General features: G+C 42.0%; 3 protein-coding genes across 7 annotated transcripts; 2 read left to right on the top strand and 1 right to left on the bottom strand.

The window, feature by feature from the left end:
• Nucleotides 1-655: 655 nt before the first annotated feature.
• Nucleotides 656-8,100, top strand: LOC135519085 (ATP-dependent (S)-NAD(P)H-hydrate dehydratase-like). Of its 3 annotated transcripts, XM_064944144.1 has the most exons (11): nt 656-1,155; nt 5,075-5,533; nt 5,740-5,887; nt 6,056-6,101; nt 6,198-6,286; nt 6,380-6,488; nt 6,578-6,628; nt 6,718-6,822; nt 6,895-7,015; nt 7,110-7,230; nt 7,395-8,100. In XM_064944144.1, the coding sequence occupies exons 1-11, from the start codon at nt 675-677 to the stop codon at nt 7,543-7,545; spliced, it is 1,881 nt and encodes a 626-aa protein (XP_064800216.1). In that variant the 5' UTR covers nt 656-674; the 3' UTR covers nt 7,546-8,100. The 3 variants fall into 3 exon arrangements, with proteins under 3 accessions (XP_064800216.1, XP_064800215.1, XP_064800217.1); XM_064944143.1 differs by having other exon boundaries at nt 6,718-7,015; XM_064944145.1 differs by having other exon boundaries at nt 6,718-7,015; nt 7,123-7,230; nt 7,395-7,482.
• Nucleotides 8,101-8,167: 67 nt separating this feature from the next.
• On the top strand, nt 8,168-14,252 carry LOC135519087 (inhibitor of growth protein 1-like). 2 transcript variants are annotated; one of them, XM_064944146.1, is made up of 4 exons: nt 8,168-8,321; nt 8,656-8,821; nt 9,216-9,364; nt 13,393-14,252. In XM_064944146.1, the coding sequence occupies exons 2-4, from the start codon at nt 8,683-8,685 to the stop codon at nt 14,005-14,007; spliced, it is 903 nt and encodes a 300-aa protein (XP_064800218.1). In that variant the 5' UTR covers nt 8,168-8,321; nt 8,656-8,682; the 3' UTR covers nt 14,008-14,252. The 2 variants fall into 2 exon arrangements, with proteins under 2 accessions (XP_064800218.1, XP_064800219.1); XM_064944147.1 differs by lacking the exon at nt 8,168-8,321 and adding an exon at nt 8,418-8,514.
• A 602-nt stretch (nt 14,253-14,854) lies between these two features.
• LOC135519082 (ubiquitin-conjugating enzyme E2 A-like) lies at nt 14,855-18,349 on the bottom strand. Of its 2 annotated transcripts, XM_064944139.1 has the most exons (6): nt 18,126-18,348; nt 17,392-17,472; nt 16,421-16,446; nt 16,077-16,166; nt 15,893-15,981; nt 14,855-15,679 (listed from the first exon to the last, which is right to left on the bottom strand). In XM_064944139.1, exons 1-6 carry the CDS (start codon nt 18,167-18,169, stop codon nt 15,551-15,553), a joined length of 459 nt encoding a protein of 152 aa, XP_064800211.1. In that variant the 5' UTR covers nt 18,170-18,348; the 3' UTR covers nt 14,855-15,550. The 2 variants fall into 2 exon arrangements, with proteins under 2 accessions (XP_064800211.1, XP_064800212.1); XM_064944140.1 differs by lacking the exon at nt 17,392-17,472 and having other exon boundaries at nt 18,126-18,349.
• Between the last annotated feature and the right edge of the window lie 3,938 nt (nt 18,350-22,287).

Here is a 22,287-nt window from a genome sequence, read left to right as displayed (position 1 = left end):
AGATATTTGGTTGTCTTTTGCCTCTACTGTTGTACTGTCGATTGCTGTAACCTGTAATATGAACGATGAAGTTAAAGTGGAAACAACAAATACTGTACTGCTTTTTAAAATGATGTCGCTGTCACTTTTTATACACCACAATCCCTGAAGCGTCCTATTTCCTTTAGGACCCAGTGGAGTTCTGTGAGCTAATCCCCGTGATGTAGTACACATGCTGTCCCTGACGGTTGTTTTAGGTCCGTGCTATTCGGAATCCTTGGGACGTCTCTACCTTAAACCCTAACCCTACCTTAACCATTTTGCATTTCAACTTCAAAGGGGGTAGTGACGTCCCAAGGATTCCGGATATCAATGACCGTTTATGTTGCGGTACTCGAGTGTATGGTGGGGGCCCATAATCAGTTTTGCAGACACTAATCTCCATTGTATGAAAGTGCATTGTCTGAAAAACAACATCTGGCTGCTGAATGTGCACCATCCATGTCCAGGTAAAATGTTACCTGTTACCTAGCCTTTCTTAATCGGGCTCTGAATGTCGAGGTTTGATACAGGTTCCTGCTGCTAGCTAGCTAGTCTTGTTCCACAGCTGACTTGGTAACATTTCTTGGTGTTCTGACCGTACTGCATGCTTTAAAAGATAAATTACGCATCAGTTGTTCTCGCACCTGATAATTATGCTCGCCAATTCAACACGGGGCTTTCTCTGGTCGGATGTCGAAACCAGAACCTTGCTGAATATCTGGGGGGAGCGGGACATCCAGACGGCTTTGGGCGGAAACTTCCGAAACAGTCATGTCTACCGCGACGTCGCCCGAAGGTTGGGAATTATGGGGTTCGAAAGAACCCCAGAGCAGTGTAGGGTGCGAATCAAAAGCCTGAAAAGGCAGTTTATCCTGGCCAAGGAGGGCAACCTGAGGAACGACGGACAATACCAAAAAATCTGCAAGTTCTACGATGCCATGGAGACGATACTAAACTGCCGTCCCCAGATTGACCCCCAGGAGTTAGACAGTGGGGCCGTGGGGGATGAGACTGAGGAGGAAGTGGACACAGACCCTCCACAGGACCCATACTTGGAGAGCACAGGGGAAAGCTCCTACCCAGAAACCCAAGTGAAGCTCGAATACCCTCCCATCCCTTTGACAGTGGGAAATAGTAAGTACCATTAGTATGGCATGTCGTTACATTGTTAATATATGGATTATTTTGCAAATACAGGCCTTTTTGTGTCGCAGGGTTTGATTTTTAAGATACAATGTTAATTTAGATTTATTATTTCACATCCATTAAGTGGAGACTTAAATTACCGTAACTTATTTTTCAGCTTTCAGTGTTTCATTTTATTTCCTAAAGCATTTGTCTGGATTTCACAGTTTTTGCCCTGTCTCACACTGACTTTTGACATTCTGCTATGTATTACCTTTACAGAAGTCTTGATAATTAGAAAATATTTAATGCACCTGATTAAAAAAGAGTCAAATGGAAACTATATAAACTCAGCAAAAAAAGAAACATCCTCTCACTGTCAACTGTTTATTTTCAGCAAAGTTAACATGTGTAAATATTTGTATGAACTTAACAAGATTCAACAACTGAGACATCATAAACTGAACAAGTTCCACAGACGTGACTAACAGAGATGGAATAATGTGGCCCTGAACAAAGGGGTCAAAATAAATGAAAAGTAACAGTCAGTATCTGGTGTGGCCACCAGCTGCATTAAGTACTGCAGTGCATCTCCTCCTCATGGACTGCACCAGATTTGTCAGTTCTTGCTGTGAGATGTTACCCCACTCTTCCACCAAGGCACCGGCAAGTTCCTGGACATTTCTGGTAGGAATGACCCTGGCCTTCACCCACTGATCCAACAGGTCCCAGATGTGCTCAATGGGATTGAAATCCGGGCTCTTCGCTGGCCATGGCAGAACACTGACATTCCTGTCTTGCAGGAAATCATGCACAGAACGAGCAGTATGGCTGGTGGCATTGTCACGCTGGAGGGTCCTGTCAAGATGAGCCTGCAGGAAGGGTACCAAATGAGGGAGGAGGATGTCTTCCCTGTAACGCACAGCGTTGAGATTGCCTGCAATCAGGCCGATAATGCTGTGACACACAGCCTCAGACCATGACGGACCCTCCACCTCCAAATCGATCCCGCTCCAAAGTACATGCCTCGGTGTAACGCTCGTTCTTTGGACGATAACCGCGAATATGACCACCCCTGGTGAGACAAAACCGCGACTCGTCAGTGAAGAGCACTTTTTTGCCAGTCTTGTCTGATCCAGCGATGGTGGGTTTGTGTCCATAGGCAACGTTGTTGCTATTGATGTCTGGTGAGGACCTGCCTTACAACAGGCCTACAAGCCCGCAGGTGTGATGTACCGATCCTGTGCAGGTGTTACATGTGGTCTGCCACTGCGAGGAGGATCAGCTGTCCGTTCCGTCTGCCTGTAGCGCTGTCTTAGGTGTCTCACAGTACAGTCATTGCAGCTTATTGCCCTGACCACATCTGCAGTCCTCATGCCTCCTTGCAGCATGCCTAAGGCACGTTCACGCAGATGAGCAGGGACCCTGGGCATCTTTCTTTTGGTGTTTTTCAGAGTCAGCAGAAAGGCCTCTTTAGTGTCCTAAGTTTTCATAACTGTGACCTTAATTGCCTACCGTCTGTAAGCGGTTAGTGTCTCAACGACCGTTTCCACAGGTGCATGTTCATTAATAGTTTATGGTTCATTGAACAAGCATGGGAAATGGTGTTTAAACCCTTTACAATGAAGATCTGTGAAGTTATTAGGATTTTTATTAATTATCTTTGATAGACAGGGTCCTGAAAAGGGACATTTCTTTTTTGCTGAGTTTATATAATAGAAGAGCATAAGCCATTTGTTACTTCTTTTTTTCTTTTTTTAAACACTACAGTAGTCTCTAAGTATTGTGTCATTACCATCATGACAAGCAAATTACATAAAATAACATAAGTTTGTGTACTTGGTTATTATGGATATGAATAGAGACAGTGGAGCTCATTGAGGGAGATTCAGAGTTTGATGCCAGGAAATGACAGAAAATAAAGGTAAATATGTTTTGAGATATTATACGTCATTATCAAATAGGCTATAATTTCATCAAATAATTATTTAGGATACATTGTATGCTTGCTGTTCAACTTCATGCAAGAATATCCTGCTCTTTATGACCAAATACTGTAAAAATGTATTTCCCACCACATGTAATTACCACCACATAATGAACTGTGATGGTAAGGACAATGTGGTGGTAATGGCAAAATGTATTAGTCATCTCTCCAAAGTTCTCTCCCACCTTCATGAGTTGAATCCATCTGCCACTGTCTTCCATGTTGTAATAGATGAACCAACCACACAGTACAGATTCAAGAATAATGTATTCTACCTGAGCACAATTCCATTTCAACTGGGCTTTCAGAAGGTTACATGGGATTTTTTGGAGTCTGGACATGGGAAAGGTCCTGTGGATGAAATCAGTGCAGCTGTGAAGAGAAGTTGATTCCATGGTGGCAAGAAGAAATGACCTTCAGGGTTCTACGAGGAACTTTCCAAAGAGCAGTCAAATGTGAAGCTCTTTTATGTCACAGAGCAAGAGATTGAGAATATTGATCTTCTGCTTCCAGATCGTATTGAGACGATCCATGGAACAATGAAAATACACCAGGTAATATGTTTCATGTAAAACTATAGATTTGTAATTACAAAATGTAGATCAAATTGTAGATTTTCAAATCACTAAGTCATTTAAGTGTTTACTGAAGGTGTTAACAGAATGTGTTAGATTTCCTGTATATTCATCAATTTATGAAATGTTCTATGTTGTTTACAGATTATCACTGCCATTACAGGACAAATCACATGGAGAGCTCTCAGTTGTTGGTGCTCAACTCCACATCTGTGATTGTTTTGGGCCACAGACCGTGATAATTCAGAGGCAGACAAAGCACAATCTTCACTTCAACCTGTACAGCACCACAACTATTTCGTAGTGCAAAACTGCCCATTGCAGACATACATGAGAGACTGATTGGAAAGTGGTGTGTTGTGAAATATGAATACCCTTACCCTGGTATTATACAAGATGTTGATGCAGAGAGCAGTGCTCTAGTCAAGACAATGAGTCGTGTGAGAGCAAACAGATTATTTTGGCCAACGAGAGAGGAAATTGTATGGTACCAACCAGAGAATGTGCTTGGGCTTGTCCCTGAGCCTCATCCAGTGACAAAACAGCATATGATGCCTGATGGCGCAGTCTGGGAGGAAATTTGCTCTCTCGTTAAGCAATAGAGAGCATGATCTTGAGTGAGCACATACCTGTCTCATGAGCCTGAATCAATAGACTGCAGCCAGTGAACAACAATTTGTTTAATGTCAACTAGTGTTTAAAACCTTGTAGATGTATTTCTGCCTAATGCATTGAATCCAACAATTGTTCTAAAATACACTTTAAGTTCTTGAGGCATGTAACCTTTTGTTTTTTTGAGGTTTTGAATTGTGTTCTATATCTTCAATAAAATGAAACATGTACAACTGTGACGTTCAAAATATTTAATGGTATTTTTAATAAGTTTTATATGAAATGTAATTTCCACCACTGTCATTAACATCACGGTAAATGTGTATTAAATGTGTATTAAAATTACAATTGATATTGATTATGATTCCCATATGTGAACCTTTTATATGCTTGTTCTTAAGATAATTCCTAAAATGTCAAATATTAAGATTTTGATGTGGTAAATGCATGTTTCTGAGTTTCATCAAGGCATATATGGACAATTTTTATGACGTGGTGGTATTGACATTTCGCCTCAGGTATTTGGGGAAACCTATAAAAAATCTTTCTACTCTTAAATAGTATGGTCTCAGCTACTATTTGATCTTGTTTCCAGATAGAGTGAAGAAAATATTCAGATTAAAAAAACAGTTTCAAGAGGCTTCATTTTCAAAAACATCCAAAAAGTGCCCGTATTTGCGAAATCAACGATAGCTGGTATACCAATACTACCACAGTGGCAGCTCTCAAACCTCCATCCACTCCTCCTCAACAGGCACTACAGTCAGACAGATCAGCAGCCAGTCAGCTGGTGGGCCATCCTCCAAGCGGCCCAAGAAGCGGCACGCCGACCTGGCCCTGGACAGTGTGACGAAGCGCCTCCTGGAGCAAAGTGCCGAGGCTGAGCAGAGCTTATACCAGATGGAGGAGCAGCGTCTGCAGGCCGAGGACCACCGGCGAGAAGCCAAACATGCCCGTCAGCTCCACATGCTCCAGGTGTTGGGACAGATGTTTTCCAGCATCGCCACCAGGAACGCTGTCGCCACAGCTACCCCAAACACAGCAATGCCACCTGCTCTGAATACCATGGAGTCCACCATGCAGCCAGGTGTGCCCATGTCCGCCTCTGGCCAAATGAGGCGTGGTCGGTCGAGTCACCGCCGAGTCCGCTCGCCCCAGTCCCAGGCTGAGTGGCCCAGCTACCACAGTCAACCACAGTCCAACGCAGGTTTAGGTATTTGCTTCTCTTACTCAGTTGGCCTGTGTTTAACCAATGGCCAGCTCTGGTGAGACTGCTTGTCAACAGGTCAAACAGAACTGAATAAGGCTGAAACAGACCCACAAAGACATTTAGGCTGAACTAAATGCACACACAAGCAGTTAGCGCAGGGAAGCGACAAGTTTTAAGTAAACTCTGAATACTTCTCTCTCATTTTTCAGTCCTCGAGCGCTCCTTCTCCCTTGGGACAGCAGCACGCCGAGGAATGGATGATATCCTTCCACTGGTGAAGAATATAGTCCCTCAGCTGACGTCTAAAAAGCACAAAGGTCAAGATGGGAGGATTGGGATTATTGGGGGATGTCAGGAGTAAGTTATCCAAGTGACCCAGCCCCACCTTTAACTTGGATTTCTAAATTAAGGTTTTCTGGAGTATACCCATATTGTGTGAGGTACCAAAGATATTCTGAAATGTTCTTCTTTGTATCCTTCTTTCGTTCCATCCTCCTTTCTGATTGTTTTTCTTGTCATGGTAAGGTATACAGGAGCTCCGTACTTTGCTGCTATCTCAGCATTGAAAGTGGTAAGCACAAAGTAGCTTTCTTGGTCCTGTGTCATTTTTTTTACTCTGGTGGAGACATTGATATGACGACAAAACCTCTGCTGTATCACTTCCCAGGGGGCCGATGTGTCACACGTATTCTGCACTAAAGCTGCAGCGACGGTGATCAAATCCTACAGTCCGGAGCTCATAGTTCATCCTGTGCTGTAAGTTCTGTCTAGGAATGGAAGCCTATTTGTAAGCAGTGTGCATATAATGGATGTCTTTGTTGATGATAACTGTGTTAATGTTATCTATAGGGACAGCCCCAATGCAGTGGAGGAGATCGAGAAATGGCTCCCCAGACTTCACTGCCTGGTGGTGGGCCCGGGGCTGGGCAGAGATGAAATGCTGCTGAAAACCGCCAAGGCACATGGGACACTGAACACACACACAGTCAATTTTAGTTGACAGTTGACATATTACCAATGTTTTCATTACTCTTTTTTTCTCTTCAGGAAGTAATTGAGAAGTCCAAAGCAAGAGATACCCCTATAGTTATTGATGCAGTAAGTACTGTACACAAAACATTTTCACTTTGTTAATAGATTTAGATTTCTTCATAAAGATGCGCAGTGATTGTATGTTCCACCAATAGGACGGGCTGTGGCTGGTTGCTCAGCAACCTTCGGTCATCCAAGGGTACAAGAAGGGCATCCTCACTCCCAACTACATGGAATTCACCCGGTTGTATGAGGCTATGGTAAGTCTGCCAGTTCAGCTCTGTGTGTGTTGTGTGTTTATCATTATCCTACTGTCTGTCTGTCTTATTCAGCACCATGAGCCTCTGGATAGCAGTGACCATCAGAGGAGTGCCATGGAGCTCAGTGTTGCCATGGGCAACCTGACTGTGGTGCTCAAGGGGGAGGACGACCTTATCACTGACGGCAACAAGGGTTAGTGTCTGTCACACACACACGTACAGCTAAATGCGACATTCACACAATTTCCTGTAAAGCTCTGACTGTCCTGTGTCTCTGTGACATCCAGTGATCTTGTGCAGACAGGAGGGCAGCGGGTGTAGGTGTGGGGGACAAGGTGACCTCCTATCTGGCTCTCTGGGAGTGCTGGCACACTGGGCATATACCTCCTCAGCAGACATGACCAAAAGGTACCATATTCATTACCATTATGGGCTTATACACTGACATGGCCAAAATGAATATAGTTCTATGAGAACATTAGAAGGGGCTGCCATTGTTACTTAGTTGGCCTAATTGGACAGTTTATTTGTCATTGCCTTAACTGTAATATGTTCTCCAATCTCTGCCTCAGTGTGAACCCATCAGTGGTGGCAGCGTTCGGGGCCTGTTCTCTGACCAGACAGTGTAACAGACAGGCCTTTCACAAACATTGGCGAGCCACCACCACCACAGACATGATCCAGGAGATCAGCTCCGCCTTCAAAAAACTATTTGAGAGCTGAGAACGGTCTACAGGGGTCCAAGATACTCACATACACTTACATACATGCATACATACTGTACATAGACATAACAACACACTCTTCCATGGGAATCCTGAGAATCCATTCTCTATCTTTACTGTCATCCATAATAGAATCTTAGTGACAGTATGGCACCGGTGTGGTCTCCTGTTTTTGTCATAAACATATTTTACATTGTAAATATTAAAATGTTGTTTGAAAGTTAACTTCTTTGTTCTGTCTTCTACCTCCCTCACAGTGTTGCACAGAGTTAGATTATCTTGGATCAATGATAACTGTCAGCTCAAACAGTGCGAAATGCCTGCGATGGAGAGAAACTTTGTTTACATTTTAAATAATTGCCATTCTGTCATACTGCCACCAGAGGGCACATGCATTGTATTTACGATATGGCGGGTTATCGCCTTCATAACATCAGAGCAAAACTCTGGACTGTATCAAGCTAAAATGTAACATCAACATGTCAGGCATCAACCATTTTCACAAGATCTGCATAATTGTAAACTAAATGCATTAAAACAATAGACTTAAAAACAGATTCAAACGTCGTTGCCGAAAAAGTATCTTCACAAAAAAAAACAAATCGACACATGTCGAGTTTGTTTCACAGGATGCGCATGCGCAAAACACCGGTTTATTTGTTCAACTTAAGTTTACCGTTCTTCACGCTCTAATCAATGCACTGTTAGAATATTCTCCAGTTGGATTGAATACATTGTATGAGCTTCAGTAAGCGGAAAAATATAACGTTTCTGGTGAGTAAAAATGGATCGTTTGCATTGCTTCATTAGCGTGTTCAGACCATAATCAGTGAAGGCTGTAACGACGTTACTGCTACTAGCTAATGGTAGCTAGTTCGCTAACAGTAGGCTCTAAGAGCCTGAAGCTTCCCCCTGTTAAACGTTAGATAGTGGAACTAGGTTTCATGGGGCTACAGTAAGAGAAAAGGTCAGCTTAAACGTAAAAGAGATTGCAAATATGTTTTATTTATTCGTCCAACGTGTACTGTAGAATTGAGTTTCGGATGTTCTGTGTGCCATAATGTTGTAAAAGGATGTTCCGTGTAACATTTGATTTTTTTGTGGACAGCTTTGTGTGGACATTTGACTGACGAGAATGTTAAATCCGGCTAACGGCGACCCGGTCCACGTCGTTTCAAATTATGTGGAAGAATATTTGGATTTGGTCGAATCACTGCCTTTCGACCTACAGAGGAGTGTGTCGCTTATGAAGGAAATTGATGCGACATATCAAGGTAAATCGTTCACGTTTCATCCACTGACCAACTTTGCTAGCTACCTGCTAGGTAACGTTAATCAATATAGCCAGTGTACATAACTGCTACTAGTCTGTTAACCTAGCCAGCTGAAGTTACGCTGCTAGTTTCTAGCAGTAGCTGGGTACTGGCGTCCAGATGCACATGCTAGCTAGCTTGTATCATTCGAAAGCTACAATTTGAATAAAAGGTGTCTACTATTCTATGTAAAAATTAAAACATTCGTTTCAAGTTATGTAAATGTATTTAGCTTACTAGAGTAATACACGTTTGTTTAGCTCCATAATAAAACTGCCGCTCCATCCACTTTACGCTATCTATGGGCCATGTTTGTTATATCTCTTGCATCCTATGGCCCGCCTGCCTGCCTCAGATGGCCTGCAAGAGCTGGATGACGTTTATGAGCGCTACAGTCGGGAGTCCGATCCTCTCCAGCGGCATAGACTTCAGCTGGCCATCCAGAGAGCTCTTATCCGCAGCCAGGAGCTGGGAGATGAGAAGATCCAGATTGCTGGGCAGATGGTGCGTGAACGTGGCTGGCTGCCTGTATTATTGTTTATGGACAAAAGTGTCTCCCCTTTTATATGAACTTTGCTTAAACCACTTTTTCAATTTTCGCCTAAAATGACATACCTAAATCTACCTGCGTGTAGCTCAGGCCCTGAAGCAAGGATATGTGTATTATTGATACCATTTGAAAGGAAACACTTTGAAGTTTGTGGAAATGTGAAAAGAATGTAGGAGAATATAACACATTAGATCTGGTAAAAGAAAATACAAAAGGACGATTTTTTGTTTTTTTTGTACCATTTTTGAAATGCAATAGAAAGGGCATAATTAATTATTCCAGCCCAGGTGCAATTCAAACTTTGGCCACTATATAGCAGCACTTTATGTGCAGAGTCTGAGTGATGCAGTGAAATCTTGCATATCTATTCAAAATGTTGTATCAAGACTGGCCAAATGTGCCTTATTGGTTTATTCATACATTTTCAAGTTCATAATTGTGCACTCTTCTCAAACAATAGCATGGTATTCTTTCACTCTAATAGCTACTGTAAATTGGACAGTGCAGTTAGATTAACAAGAATTTAAACTTTCTGCCCATATCAGATATGTATATGTCCTGGGAATCTTTTTTTTGTTTCTTACAACCTCGTGCTAATCACATCAGCCTACGTTAGCTCAACTGTCCTACGGACAGGACACTAATCCTGAAGAAGTTTGATTTTCCAACTTGAAAAGCAATAATATTGATGGATGAGGCTGCAACAAAGCCCATATTGGTCACTCTCCTTGACCAACTTGCAATACCAGTCAAAGGTTTGGACACCTACTCATTCAAGGGGTTTTCTTTATTTTTACTATTTTCTTCATTGTAGAATAATAGTGAAGACATCAAAACTATGAAATAACACATCTAGAATCATGTAGTAACCAACAAAGTATTAAACAAATCTAAATATATTTGAGATTCTTCAAAGTAGCCACCCTTTGCCTTGATGACAGCTTTGCACATGCTTGGCATTCTCTCAACCAGCTTCACCTGGAATGCTTTTCCAACAGTCTTGAATGAATTCCCCCACAAGCTGTGCACTTGTTGGCTGCTTTCCTTAACTCTGCGGTCCAATTCATCCCAAACCATCTCAATTGGGTTGAGGTCAGGTTATTGTAGAGGCCATCTGATGCAGCAGTCCATCACTCTCCTTGGTCAAATAACCCTTACACAGTCTGGAGGTGTGTTTTGGTCATTGTCCGGTTGAAAAACAGTCCTACTTAGGGATAAGTGATATGGCCAAAATATTGTATCACGGTATTTGTAAAATAAAAATAAATTAAAAAATGGTATGGTATTTTAAGTTTTGAATAATCAAAGTTCTATGTTTGCTTTGTGAGTAGTGAGTGATCCTAGGGTGGCAACACGTATATTCTAAGCAATTTCAATGAGTCTCCATTCTTACTGTTCAATTCAACTTCAACCAAAACACATTTCAGCACTTATCACTTCTGCATTCCCTGCGCTCAGTTGCAGTGGTGGAAAAAGTACCCAATTATCATACTTGAGTAACAGTAAAGATACATTTAATAGAAAATTACTCAAGTAAACGGGATTCACCCTGTAAAATACAACTTGAGTAAATGTCTAAAAGTATTTGGTTTTAGATATACTTATACTTAAGTACCAAAAGTAAATGTAATTGATAAAATGTACTTAGCTATCAAAGTAAAAGTATAAATAATTAAAATTCCTTATATTAAGCAAACCAGGTGGCACCATTTTCTTGTTTTTATTTACAGATAGCCAGGGGCACACTCCAACACTGACATAATTTACAAACAAAGCATTTGTGTTTGAGTCTGCCAGATCAGAGGCATTAGATGACATGGGATATTCTCTTGACAATTGTGTGAATTGGACCATTTTCTTGTCCTGCTAAGCATTCAAAATGTAACGAGTACTTTTAGGTGTCAGAGAAAATGTATGGAGTAAAAATAAGTCTTTTTTTGGGGTATATGTACATTAAGTAAAAACACTTTCAAGTATTACTTAAGTACTTTACAACCACTGCTCAATTGAGAATTCCCACACTACCACATAGGGCTGCATGATATGGGCAAATAATCTAGGACTTATTTTTTTAACCAAATGTTGCAATTGTGATTTGACTTGCGAATTAGAGCAAAACTGTTGGAATCTTGGAAATATAATTACTATTCTAATTCTAAAGTTAGAATATAATAGTGGGCACTTTGAATACAGTGTTTGAGATGGCAACTAATTAAAATGCCAGGGAGGCGTTATTGTGACAGGGTAGGAACTAAAGTTTTGATAAGTGTTTCCTAGGGGACCCTACGTTGCATGTTTTCTCTTAGCTACTTCATGAAGCTAACATTCTTGCTTTGCATATTCCTCATTGATTTAGAAGATGCTGTTGCACAAACAACATGCTGATTTAGGTCGACACCATCACCTATATTAGCTAGCTACGTTTGCTCTTACTCAGTAGCTATTAGCATTAGCGGCTAATAATTAGCGTCCCACAAGATTTAGGGCAACTTGCTAAGAAATTGACAAACTAGCTGTTTACTGATGTAAGAAACACAAACTTATATTGTCATTATAGAACGCTAGTTGATTTATATTTATAAGCAAAGTGAAAACCGCATTCTTGACTGAACGCAAGTGTCTCGTGGTTGAGGAAAGTCAAATGCGCTCCTTCAGTGACAGGGGACGTGGCTGTGTGTGGAACGGAGAACAGGTCGGAGAGAGATGATTCAAGTCGCGAAGTAAACTATCAAAATTAACATTACACATTGTTGTAGGCTGTCCCTGTACCTATGTATGACATGCGAGGGTTAGGTTAATAAACAGGCTGGAGCTAGAATCTCGTTGTCGCGCGTCCTTATTTTTAGCTCATACTACACACATGGCATATCACATTTAACAAACCAAACATTCAAATACTGGTTTAGAAGGTAAAGTAAAAACCCAAACTGGTCCCTGCATCAATACCGCTATATCATAAAATGCGGTATATGTGCAAACCAGATGGGATGACTTATTGCTGAATAATGCTATGGAAGCCATGCTGGTTAAGTGTGTCTTGAATTCTAAGTACATAAGACTGTGCTTTGCTGGTGACACTCACACCACCTCCATGCTTCACTGTGGGAACCACACATCAGATCATCCGTTCACCTACTCTGCATCTCAAACACACAAGGGTTGGAAACAAGAAATCAAATTTGGACTCATCAGACAAAAGGACAGAGTTCCATCTTGGCCCAAGCAAGTCTCTTATTGGTGTCATTTTAGTAGTTTCTTTGCAGCAATTGACAGTCTCCTCTGAATAGTTGATGTTGGGATGTGTCTCTTGAACTCTAAAGGATTTATTTGGGCTGTAATTTCTGAGGCTGGTAACTCAAGTGAACTTATCCTCTGCGGCAGAGGTAACTCTGGGTCTTCCTTTCTTTTGGCGGTCCTCATGAGAGCCAGTTTCATCATAGCGCTTTATGGTTTTGTGACTGCACTTGAAGAAACTTTAAAAGTTCTTGACATTTTCCGCATTGACTAACCTTCATGTCTTAAAGTAATGATGGACTGTCATTTCTCTTTGCTTATTTGAGCTGTTCTTGCGATAATATGGACTTGGTCTTTAGCCATATTTGGAAATCTTCTGTGTAACATCCTATCTTGTCACAACAACTGATTGGATCAAATTAACAAGGCACACCTGTTAATTGACATTCATTCCAGTTAACTACCTCATTAACCTTATTGAAAGGTTGCCAATATTGTCCAAAGCAAAGGGTGGCTTCTTTGAAGAATCTCAAATATATTTTGATGTAACTTTTTTTGGTTACTACATGATTCCATGTGTTATTTCATAGTTTGTCTTTATTATTCTACAATGTATAAAAAAAACTTTTAAAAAACTGGAATGAGTGGGTTATCCAAACTTTTGACTGGTGCTGCATGTCACCTAACTGATCAAAACCCACAGTGTTTAAAATATATACACACACATACTCACTCTGTACTGTTCCAGGTGGAGTTGGTGGAGAACTGTAGCAGACAGGTGGACTGGCATTCTGAGCTCCTCCACGCCTCCAAGGAGAACCCTGATACCCATGTACCCACATCAACTGCCATCACAACAACCGCAGCCTCCATAGTGCCATCGGCAGAAACAACAACTCCGGGCAAAGCTGGTCACCATGACAAGAGGCGTGACGAGGTGACACCGTGCTCAGTCGGCGGGGGGAAACGGTCACGGCGGCAGAAAAGCGGAGAGAATTGGGAGAGCTATGGAAGCATGGGTCATGTTGATGAGGTGGCCATGGGGGTGCCCAGAGAGAAGAGGGCCAAAACGTTGTCCAATAAGAAGAGGTCAAAGGGCAAGTCAGAGAGGGAGGTGTCACCCCTAGACCTGCCCATCGACCCAGACGAGCCCACTTACTGCCTGTGTGAACAGGTATCCTACGGCGAGATGATTGGCTGTGATAACGACGAGTGTCTCATCGAGTGGTTCCACTTCTCCTGTGTGGCGCTACATCACAAGCCCAAGGGGAAGTGGTTCTGCCCCAAATGCAGGGGTGAGAATGAGAAGACAATGGACAAGGCCCTAGAGAGGGCGAAGAAGGAAAGGGCCTACAACAGGTAGCTTCTCTACCTAGCCCAGCGGACATTGTCATGTTAGGTTAGTTTTTTTCTACTCCCAATGCTGTTTGAAAATTTATTGGAAAGAGGGACTTATTTTAGAAAATGCTGTACTGGAAGATGGACATCCTGGTTCACGACAGATACAGTATAATGTAATAGATTATTTTATCAAATAGCCACAATGATTGACGTTGCTGTATCATGCATGCAACCTTAATGCTCTTAACAAATAAAAAATTAATTGAAGATTGTGCAATACATTATGAACTTTGTATCTGATGTGACTGCCCTTTGCTTGAAGTGCCATTACTGATAGGACTGCCCGAGCAAAATGCATTGTAGACACTTAAGAGATGAAATTGGAAATGTTTTATGGAGTGTGTGACATCAAATCCCCTTGGCAATGGGCCTGTGTTCATGAGGACTTACATTTAATTCACCTTACTGGTGTCAAGTGAATCTAGTCCAACGGTAGTAATAAAAAGTATTTATGAAAGCCAATTTTACATCATATAGAAACCTAGCCTAAAATCCTTACCATGGGGTTCTGCAAATGACATCTCCCCCTCTGCTCTTTGCATACTGCCAGTCAAAAATAGCAAAGCAACAACTCGTGTCATTTGGTGGTTTGTACACAATCACTCCATGCGGTTCTGCAATTGTGATTGGTTTTAGATGTGGAGTTCTCATTAAGGTTTGAATGAGGTTAAGATGCATGAACTTTGAAGCTAGTTTCACAGATCACTGATATCACATTATTTGCCACAAAGCTAAATATAGAATGGATTGATGAATACTGTAGGGAGCACATGGTTTACTGTCAGTATCCAAGAGAAACAGTACTACGGTCAAAGTAAAGGTAGTTTTGCCTTTATTTACAAGTGCTGGAAAAAATGACATGAACAACCAGTGCAAAATCTGTACATAAATCCAGATGTATGTTTTCCTATATACATTGAGGGTACTGAACAACATGAATGCACTCACTGTCATGCATGTAACAGAGCTCACAACACAGCAAAGACATGGGTTAAGCTTGTGGGTCTGATTCTCAATCAGGATGTTTAGGATGAACACGGGCAGCAATTGTCCAAAGAAAGGTAGAGCTTGATAGCTCAGATGCTGCTTTGTAAAATTAGCTTGATATAAAGTAAGGGGAGCACACCAAAGAAGGAACCTACAAGCTAGGTTATCATAATTGATATTTCTTCCAAACTTTAAACAAATTAGTCCAACTCATTTGTTTCAGTGAAGGGATGAGGCAAGGTAATTGATATCCAAAAATGGTCCTCAATTGAAGAGCGTAGTGGCAAAGGCAAGATTCAGCACATACGTCCCGATAGGCCAAAATGAGGGGGGAAAAAATAAATTAACAATCACTCCAAGCGTGTCAGAAAAAAAAAAAGGAGGTTCTACAAGGGAAGGGAGAGGTAAAGTGCATAAAAGCTTAAAAAAGAAACACTAAATGAAGATGTACTCCACTAGAACTCGAGTCACACAGCGCAGTGCTGGGGACAGAGGAGGACAGAAGGGAGAGGGTCTGGTCAACTGTCCCTCCAGCTTTGTTCTACAATGGCCGACACACGCTTCTCGTACTCCCTCTTGTTTTCCTGGTAAAGCTGGGCCGCCTGACTGTTGGCCGGACTGTTGGGGTTTGGTTCGTCTAGCAGGGACTGGAAGGAGGGAAGGGAGAGAGGGGTGATAGGCCAACAGAGTAAATGAGACAGGCATTCTACAGCACACGGAGTGTGGCATAACAGTAGGAATATGCACCATGGCACTTCAGTATGGGAAGTCTAAGGTCTGTTGTGGCTTATCTCTGCTCCGTCGCAGTAGGACTAAATGTTGACAGGAGGATGCATGGAAAACACGATAAATGTGTCTACCTGGATTGAGGTAAGAATGGATGATACGTCATAGGTTGGACTCCATCGATTCTGTAGAATGTCCAGACATATACTCCCATCTGCATACACTTAAATAAAATGGAAGGGTAAAAATTGTGTTAATCTTTGTAGGCAATACTAATCATTATCGGAATGTTTTGCTACTTTCGTTGTGACAACATACCATTTGGATGAAACATCTTTGACACAAATCTCACTGTGGGGGGTTTGTTGGGGTATTCTTCTGTGAACTCAACAGTGAGCTTAAATGTGCCTGGAACATATAAAAGATGGAGGGAAATGAATTAGAACCACGGCTAATATCACGCAACCAAGAATGTTAGAAAATGTGTTTTTGCAATTACAGCTGTTGCATTATCTGCAATAGCGCTGTTAGATAAAACAGGGAGTTGATGATTGACTGCTCTAGCCTACTTCATGTGGAATTTATCAAAACAATTGTCACACAAACCTTAACTGCACAGAGTATGCAAATAGAAAGAATGGGGTGTACAGTGCTGTACTCACCATCCTCAAAAGGTGTCCCTTCTGGGCTGTAAAGGGAAATAAATACGTTAAGTTTGTGTGTGCATGAAATATGAATGTGTCAGTTCCCCATAAATAAGTTATACAGATGAAGGAACATTACAATGAGCAGATAATTCACTTAATTGTTGGTATCATTGGCCTAAAAAGGTCTTGATATGACCTGGCTCTCACAGAATGACCAATAACTAGCAAAGGCTGTTTCAGAACCCAAACTCAGCAATATTTGCTGATGGAGCATGGCGTTACATAGTCCTTTACCGTGACTCTCACCCAGTTCCATGATATTACACATAAGAGTCATTGGAAGAAGGCATCTTCTGTACAGGGGAGTTTTGTTAAGAGCCCTGGCGCTAGGTCTGAACATTAACATGCATCACTTGTGGTACCATTTTGGGAGCATAAGGACTATCTTTCATATCGGTGAGAAAAACACAAATAGACACACACCTTTATAGGGTTAGAGTTCCCACACCGCCATAGCTCCATGTTAGAGCCTGTGTTTACTTAAGACAGAGCGACAACTTGTGGTACTTAGCTCTTTAGCATGCGTGGAACACCTGTGTATAACGAAAGGCAGCCAGAAACGTGTTGTCACTGAAAAATACTGCCAGCCGCAACTGTGATAAAACCGGTTAAAACAGTGTTTTTTTTGCTTGTTTTTTTTTTGCATTTGTGTTAATACTTGTGATATGAACGTAAAGGGCTTTATTGAACTCGATTCAGTTGACTAGATTCACGTTTAAAAATTGAGTATTTGGCTGTTTTCTCGGTCAGACTACTGTTACCTCTGAAATGAACACATGGTCCTTGGATCTTAAGGATTGAAGGTACCGCTAGGCTCCTTATGAGTATATATTTTGCTAGGTGTTAATGTAATATTTGTACTGAACATCTGTGACAGAGAACAGTCTGAATGTGCACATCGGACCGGTTGCGATTTACCGTCTTACCCGAATATGACTGCATTCCACACCATGATGTTGTTTTCGGAAGGGGCACCACTGACACCAGCCGGAGGGTCTTCTTGTAGCCTATGGGGGTCCGAGGAAAAGAAACAACTTCCACGTTTCAAATTACTTGCTACCTAACTTAAGCAACTGTTAGCCCTATTTTCAAACTGATAGCTGTAGTATATTACAACATTACTGAATTAGTGTACTCTTAATTTACTTGCAATATTATCAACCAATGCAGAAACCCTAGATTAGTGTTTAGCTAAAAGTCAGTCGTATTCATAAACGTTATGCATGGTTTGATATGAAGTTCAAGGATGTCGCAAAACAATATCCATCGAAATATTAAACACAACCTGAGTAATTTTATGACGTCTAGTTAATTTAACTCAGTTTCGTTTGCGAGTTAACTATGGTGACTCGCCTTGGAGAGAGCGAGTTGTTTTCTTAGCTAGCCGAGTAACGTTAGCTGGCCAGTCAAGTCTTGTAAGCGAACTAGCTTGCTGACGAAATAAGTCGCTAATGTTTTAGGGTCGACTTTAGCGGCAGACTGTTGTGTAAAGCATCCGCTATTTTCAAAGGCAACATAGCAAATTTGTTTAACGAAATAAAACATATCAAATAGACGGCTGGATGACTTGGTCGCGTTAGCAAGCTAGCCAAGTACCCTTAGCTGACAAGCTAGCTTCAGGCATATCATTAACACCACCCGTGAAAAATGTTCAACTCACCGCTTAAAATCTCTCATCAGTCGTCTTCTTGCAGGAGTAGACATCGTAAACTAAATATATATATATATATATATATATAAAGGTAATACAAATAAATGTACTGTTTTGTTGACACTAAATGTATTTATAATATAGCTAACTGGTTAATGTTGTGTTTACAACAACATTCAGTTCCTTTTTCGCTGTCGCCTCTGAAATCCTATCCTCCTACCCTAGCCGCTAGTGCGTGGTTTATTAGGCGATACCACTTCATCAAATAGGCGACGTATTTTGTGTATTCTTCTTAAGTAAAACGATACATTAGATAATTTAGCTTTTAATGTATTTTCCCATGACTATGTTACTTCTTCCTTAAGTGTGTGAATTGAATGGCGTATGATGTATCAAAAAAACAATGTTGAATACGTGTCCAATTACATAGTCTCACCCTATTTTTCTTTTTTGTCCTTTGGCTCTGAGATCGTGTTTGACGGGGGGCGTGGTTACAATGACGTGGTGTTTGTACAGTGAGGTCAATAAATGTCCAGCGATCAAGGTCGACCAGGCCTGGGCGACAGCTGACAAACGGGTATTCGCACACGTGAACAGTATATGGAGAGATCAGCCGTCTTCTTTCCGGAGTAGACATCGTGAACTAAATATGTAAAGGTATTACAAATAAATGTACTGTTTTGTTCCAGGCTGTATCACAACCGGCCATGCTGGGGAGTCACATAGGGCGGCGCACAATTGGCCCAGCATCGTCCGGGTTTGGCCGGTGTAGGCCATCATTGTAAATACGAATTTGTTCTTAATTAACTGACTTGCCTAGTTACATTTAAAGACAAGTTAGTACTTGGCAAATGAGTAAATCGCTTTATACACCCAACTATTCGGTAGCAGTTCAGTACAACATATTATAGCTGCCTGCATATTGTTGCATTCTGTTATGCAATCTTACCTGTATTCTTTCTATCCTGTGGTGTGTGATCATAAGTTCTGAACATGTCAGGAGAATCATACTAGTACCAAGGGAATTATACTGAACAAAATAAATTCAACATGCAACAATATCCATCTTTTGTCACAAAAAAGGGGGAGTGGATCAGAAAACCAGTCAGTATCTGATGTTTTATTTATTTATTTTATTTCACCTTTATTTAATCAGGTAGGCTAGTTGAGAACAAGTTCTCATTTGCAACTGCGACCTGATAAAGAGTAGCAATTCGACACATACAACAACACAGAGTTACACATGGAATAAACAAAACATACAGTCAATAATACAGTAGAACAAAAGAAAACAAAAAGTCTATATACAGTGAGTGCAAATGAGGTAAGTTAAGGGAATAAATAGGCCATGGTGGTGAAGTAATTACAATATAGCAATTCAACACTGGAATGGTAGATTGGCAGAAGATGAATGTGCAGGTAGAGATACTGGGGTGCAAAGCAGCAAAATAAATAAATAAATACCAGTATATGGGGATGAGGTAGGTAGATAGATGGGCTGTTTACAGATGGGCTGTTTACAGATGGGCTATGTACAGATGCAGTGATCTGTAAGCTGCTCTGACAGCTGGTGCTTAAAGCTAGTGAGGGAGATGTGAGTCTCCTGCTTCAGAGATTTTTGCAATTCGTTCCAGTCATGGGCAGCAGAGAACTGGAAGGAAAGACGACCAAATGAGGAATTGGCTTTGGGGGTGACCAGTGAGATATATCTGCTGGAGCGCGTGCTACGAGTGTGTGCTGCTATGGTGACCAGTGAGCTGAGATAAGGCGGGGCTATACCTAGCAGAGACTTGTAGATAACCTGTAGCCAGTGGATTTGGTGACGAGTATGAAGCGAGGGCCAACCAACGAGAGCGTATAGGTCGCAATGGTGGGTAGTGTATGGGGCTTTGGTGACAAAACGGATGGTACTGTGATAGACTGCATCCAGTTTGTTGAGTAGAGTGTTGGAGGCTATTTTATAGATGATCACCGAAGTCGAGGATCGGTAGGATGGTCAGTTTTACGAGGGTATGTTTGGCAGCATGAGTGAAGGATGCTTTGTTGCGATATAGGAAGCTGATTTTAAATTTAATTTTGGATTGGAGATGCTTAATGTGAGTCTGGAAGGAGAGCTTACAGTCTAACCAGACACCCAGGTATTTGTAGTTTCCACGTATTCTATGTCAGAGCCGTCCAGAGTAGTGATGCTGGACGGGCGGGCAGGTGCGGGTGGGGTCGATTGAATAGCATGCATTTAGTTTTATTTGCGTTTAAGAGCGGTTGGAGGCCACAGAAGGAGAGTTGTATGGCATTGAAGCTCGTCTGGAGCTTAGTTAACACAGTGTCCAAGGAGGGGCCAGAAGTATACAGAATGGTGTTGTCTGCGTAGAGGTGGATCAGAGAATCACCAGCAGCAAGAGCAACATCATTGATGCATACAGAAAAGAGAGTCGGCCTGAGAATTGAACCCTGTGGCACACCCATAGAGACTGTCAGAGGACCGGACAACAGTCCCTCCGATGTGACCACCATTTGCCTCATGTAGCGTGAAACATCTCCTTTGCATCGAGTTGGTCAGGGTGTTGATTGTGGCCTGTGGAATGTTGTCCCACTCATCTTCAATGGCTGTGCAAATTTGTCGTACATGCAGGCCATGGAAGAACTGGGACATTTTCAGCTTCCAGGAATTGTTTACAGATCCTTGCGACATGGGGGCGTACATTATCATGCTAAAACATGAGATGATGGAGGTGGATGAATGGCACGACAATAGGACTCAGGGTCTCGTCACAGTATCTCTGTGCATTCAAAATGTCATCGATAAAATGCAATTGTGTTTATTGTCTGTAGCTTATGCCTGCCCATACCATAACCCCACGCCACCATGGGACACTCTGTTCACAATGTTGACATCAGAAAACCGCTCGCCCGCACAACGCCATACACATGGTCTGCGGTTGTGTCCCGGTTGGACGTACTGCCAAATTCTCTACAACAAAGTTAGTGGCTTATGTTAGAGAAATGAAAATTCCATTCTCTGGCAACAGCTCTGGTGGACGTTCCTGCAGTCAGCATGCCATTTGTATGCGCCCTCAAAACTTGAAACATCTGTGTCATTGTGTTGTGACAAAACTGCACTTTTTAGTGGTCTTTTATTGTCCCCAGCACAAGGTGCATATGTGTAATGATCACTTCCTAAAGATTGGAATGCGGCCACGGTCATCCACCCCCCCCCACCCCCCTTCAAAGGGGGAGACACTAGACCCAAACTGTTACAGACCTATATCTATCCTACCCTGCCTTTCTAAGGTCTTTGAAAGCCAAGTGAACAAACAGATCACCGACCATTTCGAATCCCACCGTACCTTCCCACTATGCAATCTGGTTTCCGAGCTGGTCACGGGTGTACCTCAGCCACGCTCAAGGTCCTAAACGATATCATAACCGCCATCGATAAAAGACAGTACTGTGCAGCCATCTTCATCGACCTGGCCAAGGGTTTCGACAAGGATGTCAATCACCGCATTCTTATCGGCAGACTCAACAGCCTTGGTTTCTCTAATGACTGCCTCACCTGATTCACCAACTACTTCTCTGACCGAGATCAGTGTCAAATTGGAGTGCCTGATGTCCGGACCTCTGGCAGTCTCTATGGGGGTGCCACAGGTTTCAGTTCTCGGGCCGACTCTTTTTCCGTATATATCAATGTCGCTCTTGCAGCGGGTGATTCTTTGATCCATCTCTACGCAGGTGACACCATTCTGTATACATCTGGCCCTTCTTTGGACACTGGGTTAACAAACCTCCAAACAGGCTTCAACGCCATACAACACTCCTTCCGTGGTCTCCAACTGCTCTTAAATGCTAGTAAAACGAAATGCATGCTCTTCAACCGATTGCTGCCCGCCTTCACTACTCTGGACGGTTCTGACTTAGAAATGTGGACAACTACAAATACCTAGGTGTCTGGTTAGACTGTAAACTCTCCTTCCAGACTCACATTAAGCATCTCCAATCCAAATTTAAATCTAGAATCATCTTACTATTTCGCAATAAAGCCTCCTTCACTCATGCTGCCAAACATACCCTCGTAAAACTGACTATCCTACCGATCCTCGACTTCGGCGATATCATTTACAAAATAGCCTCCAACGTTCTACTCAGCAAATTGGATGTAGTCTATCACAGT

Source organism: Oncorhynchus masou, chromosome 29 (assembly GCF_036934945.1).
Source record: "Oncorhynchus masou masou isolate Uvic2021 chromosome 29, UVic_Omas_1.1, whole genome shotgun sequence".
Taxonomy (NCBI): domain Eukaryota; kingdom Metazoa; phylum Chordata; class Actinopteri; order Salmoniformes; family Salmonidae; genus Oncorhynchus; species Oncorhynchus masou.
The sequence above is the reverse complement of the archived record's forward strand: the minus strand, read 5'-3'. Positions and strand labels throughout refer to the sequence as shown.

What these genes read in the sequence shown, in the direction of transcription:
- LOC135519085 (XM_064944143.1), top strand. Translation starts at nt 675, where the DNA reads ATGCTCGCCAATTCAACACGGGGCTTTCTCTGGTCGGATGTCGAAACC. An exon ending in CCCTTTGACAGTGGGAAATA is followed by an intron (nt 1,156 to 5,074) that starts GTAAGTACCATT and finishes CCTCCTCAACAG; the next exon opens with GCACTACAGTCAGACAGATC. An exon ending in ACAGTCCAACGCAGGTTTAG is followed by an intron (nt 5,534 to 5,739) that starts GTATTTGCTTCT and finishes CTCATTTTTCAG; the next exon opens with TCCTCGAGCGCTCCTTCTCC.
- LOC135519087 (XM_064944146.1), top strand. Translation starts at nt 8,683, where the DNA reads ATGTTAAATCCGGCTAACGGCGACCCGGTCCACGTCGTTTCAAATTAT. An exon ending in AATTGATGCGACATATCAAG is followed by an intron (nt 8,822 to 9,215) that starts GTAAATCGTTCA and finishes TGCCTGCCTCAG; the next exon opens with ATGGCCTGCAAGAGCTGGAT. An exon ending in TCCAGATTGCTGGGCAGATG is followed by an intron (nt 9,365 to 13,392) that starts GTGCGTGAACGT and finishes GTACTGTTCCAG; the next exon opens with GTGGAGTTGGTGGAGAACTG.
- LOC135519082 (XM_064944139.1), bottom strand. Translation starts at nt 18,169, where the DNA reads ATGTCTACTCCTGCAAGAAGACGACTGATGAGAGATTTTAAGCG. An exon ending in AGGGACACCTTTTGAGGATG is followed by an intron (nt 16,167 to 16,420) that starts GTGAGTACAGCA and finishes TATATGTTCCAG; the next exon opens with GCACATTTAAGCTCACTGTT. An exon ending in CCATTCTTACCTCAATCCAG is followed by an intron (nt 15,680 to 15,892) that starts GTAGACACATTT and finishes CCCTCCTTCCAG; the next exon opens with TCCCTGCTAGACGAACCAAA.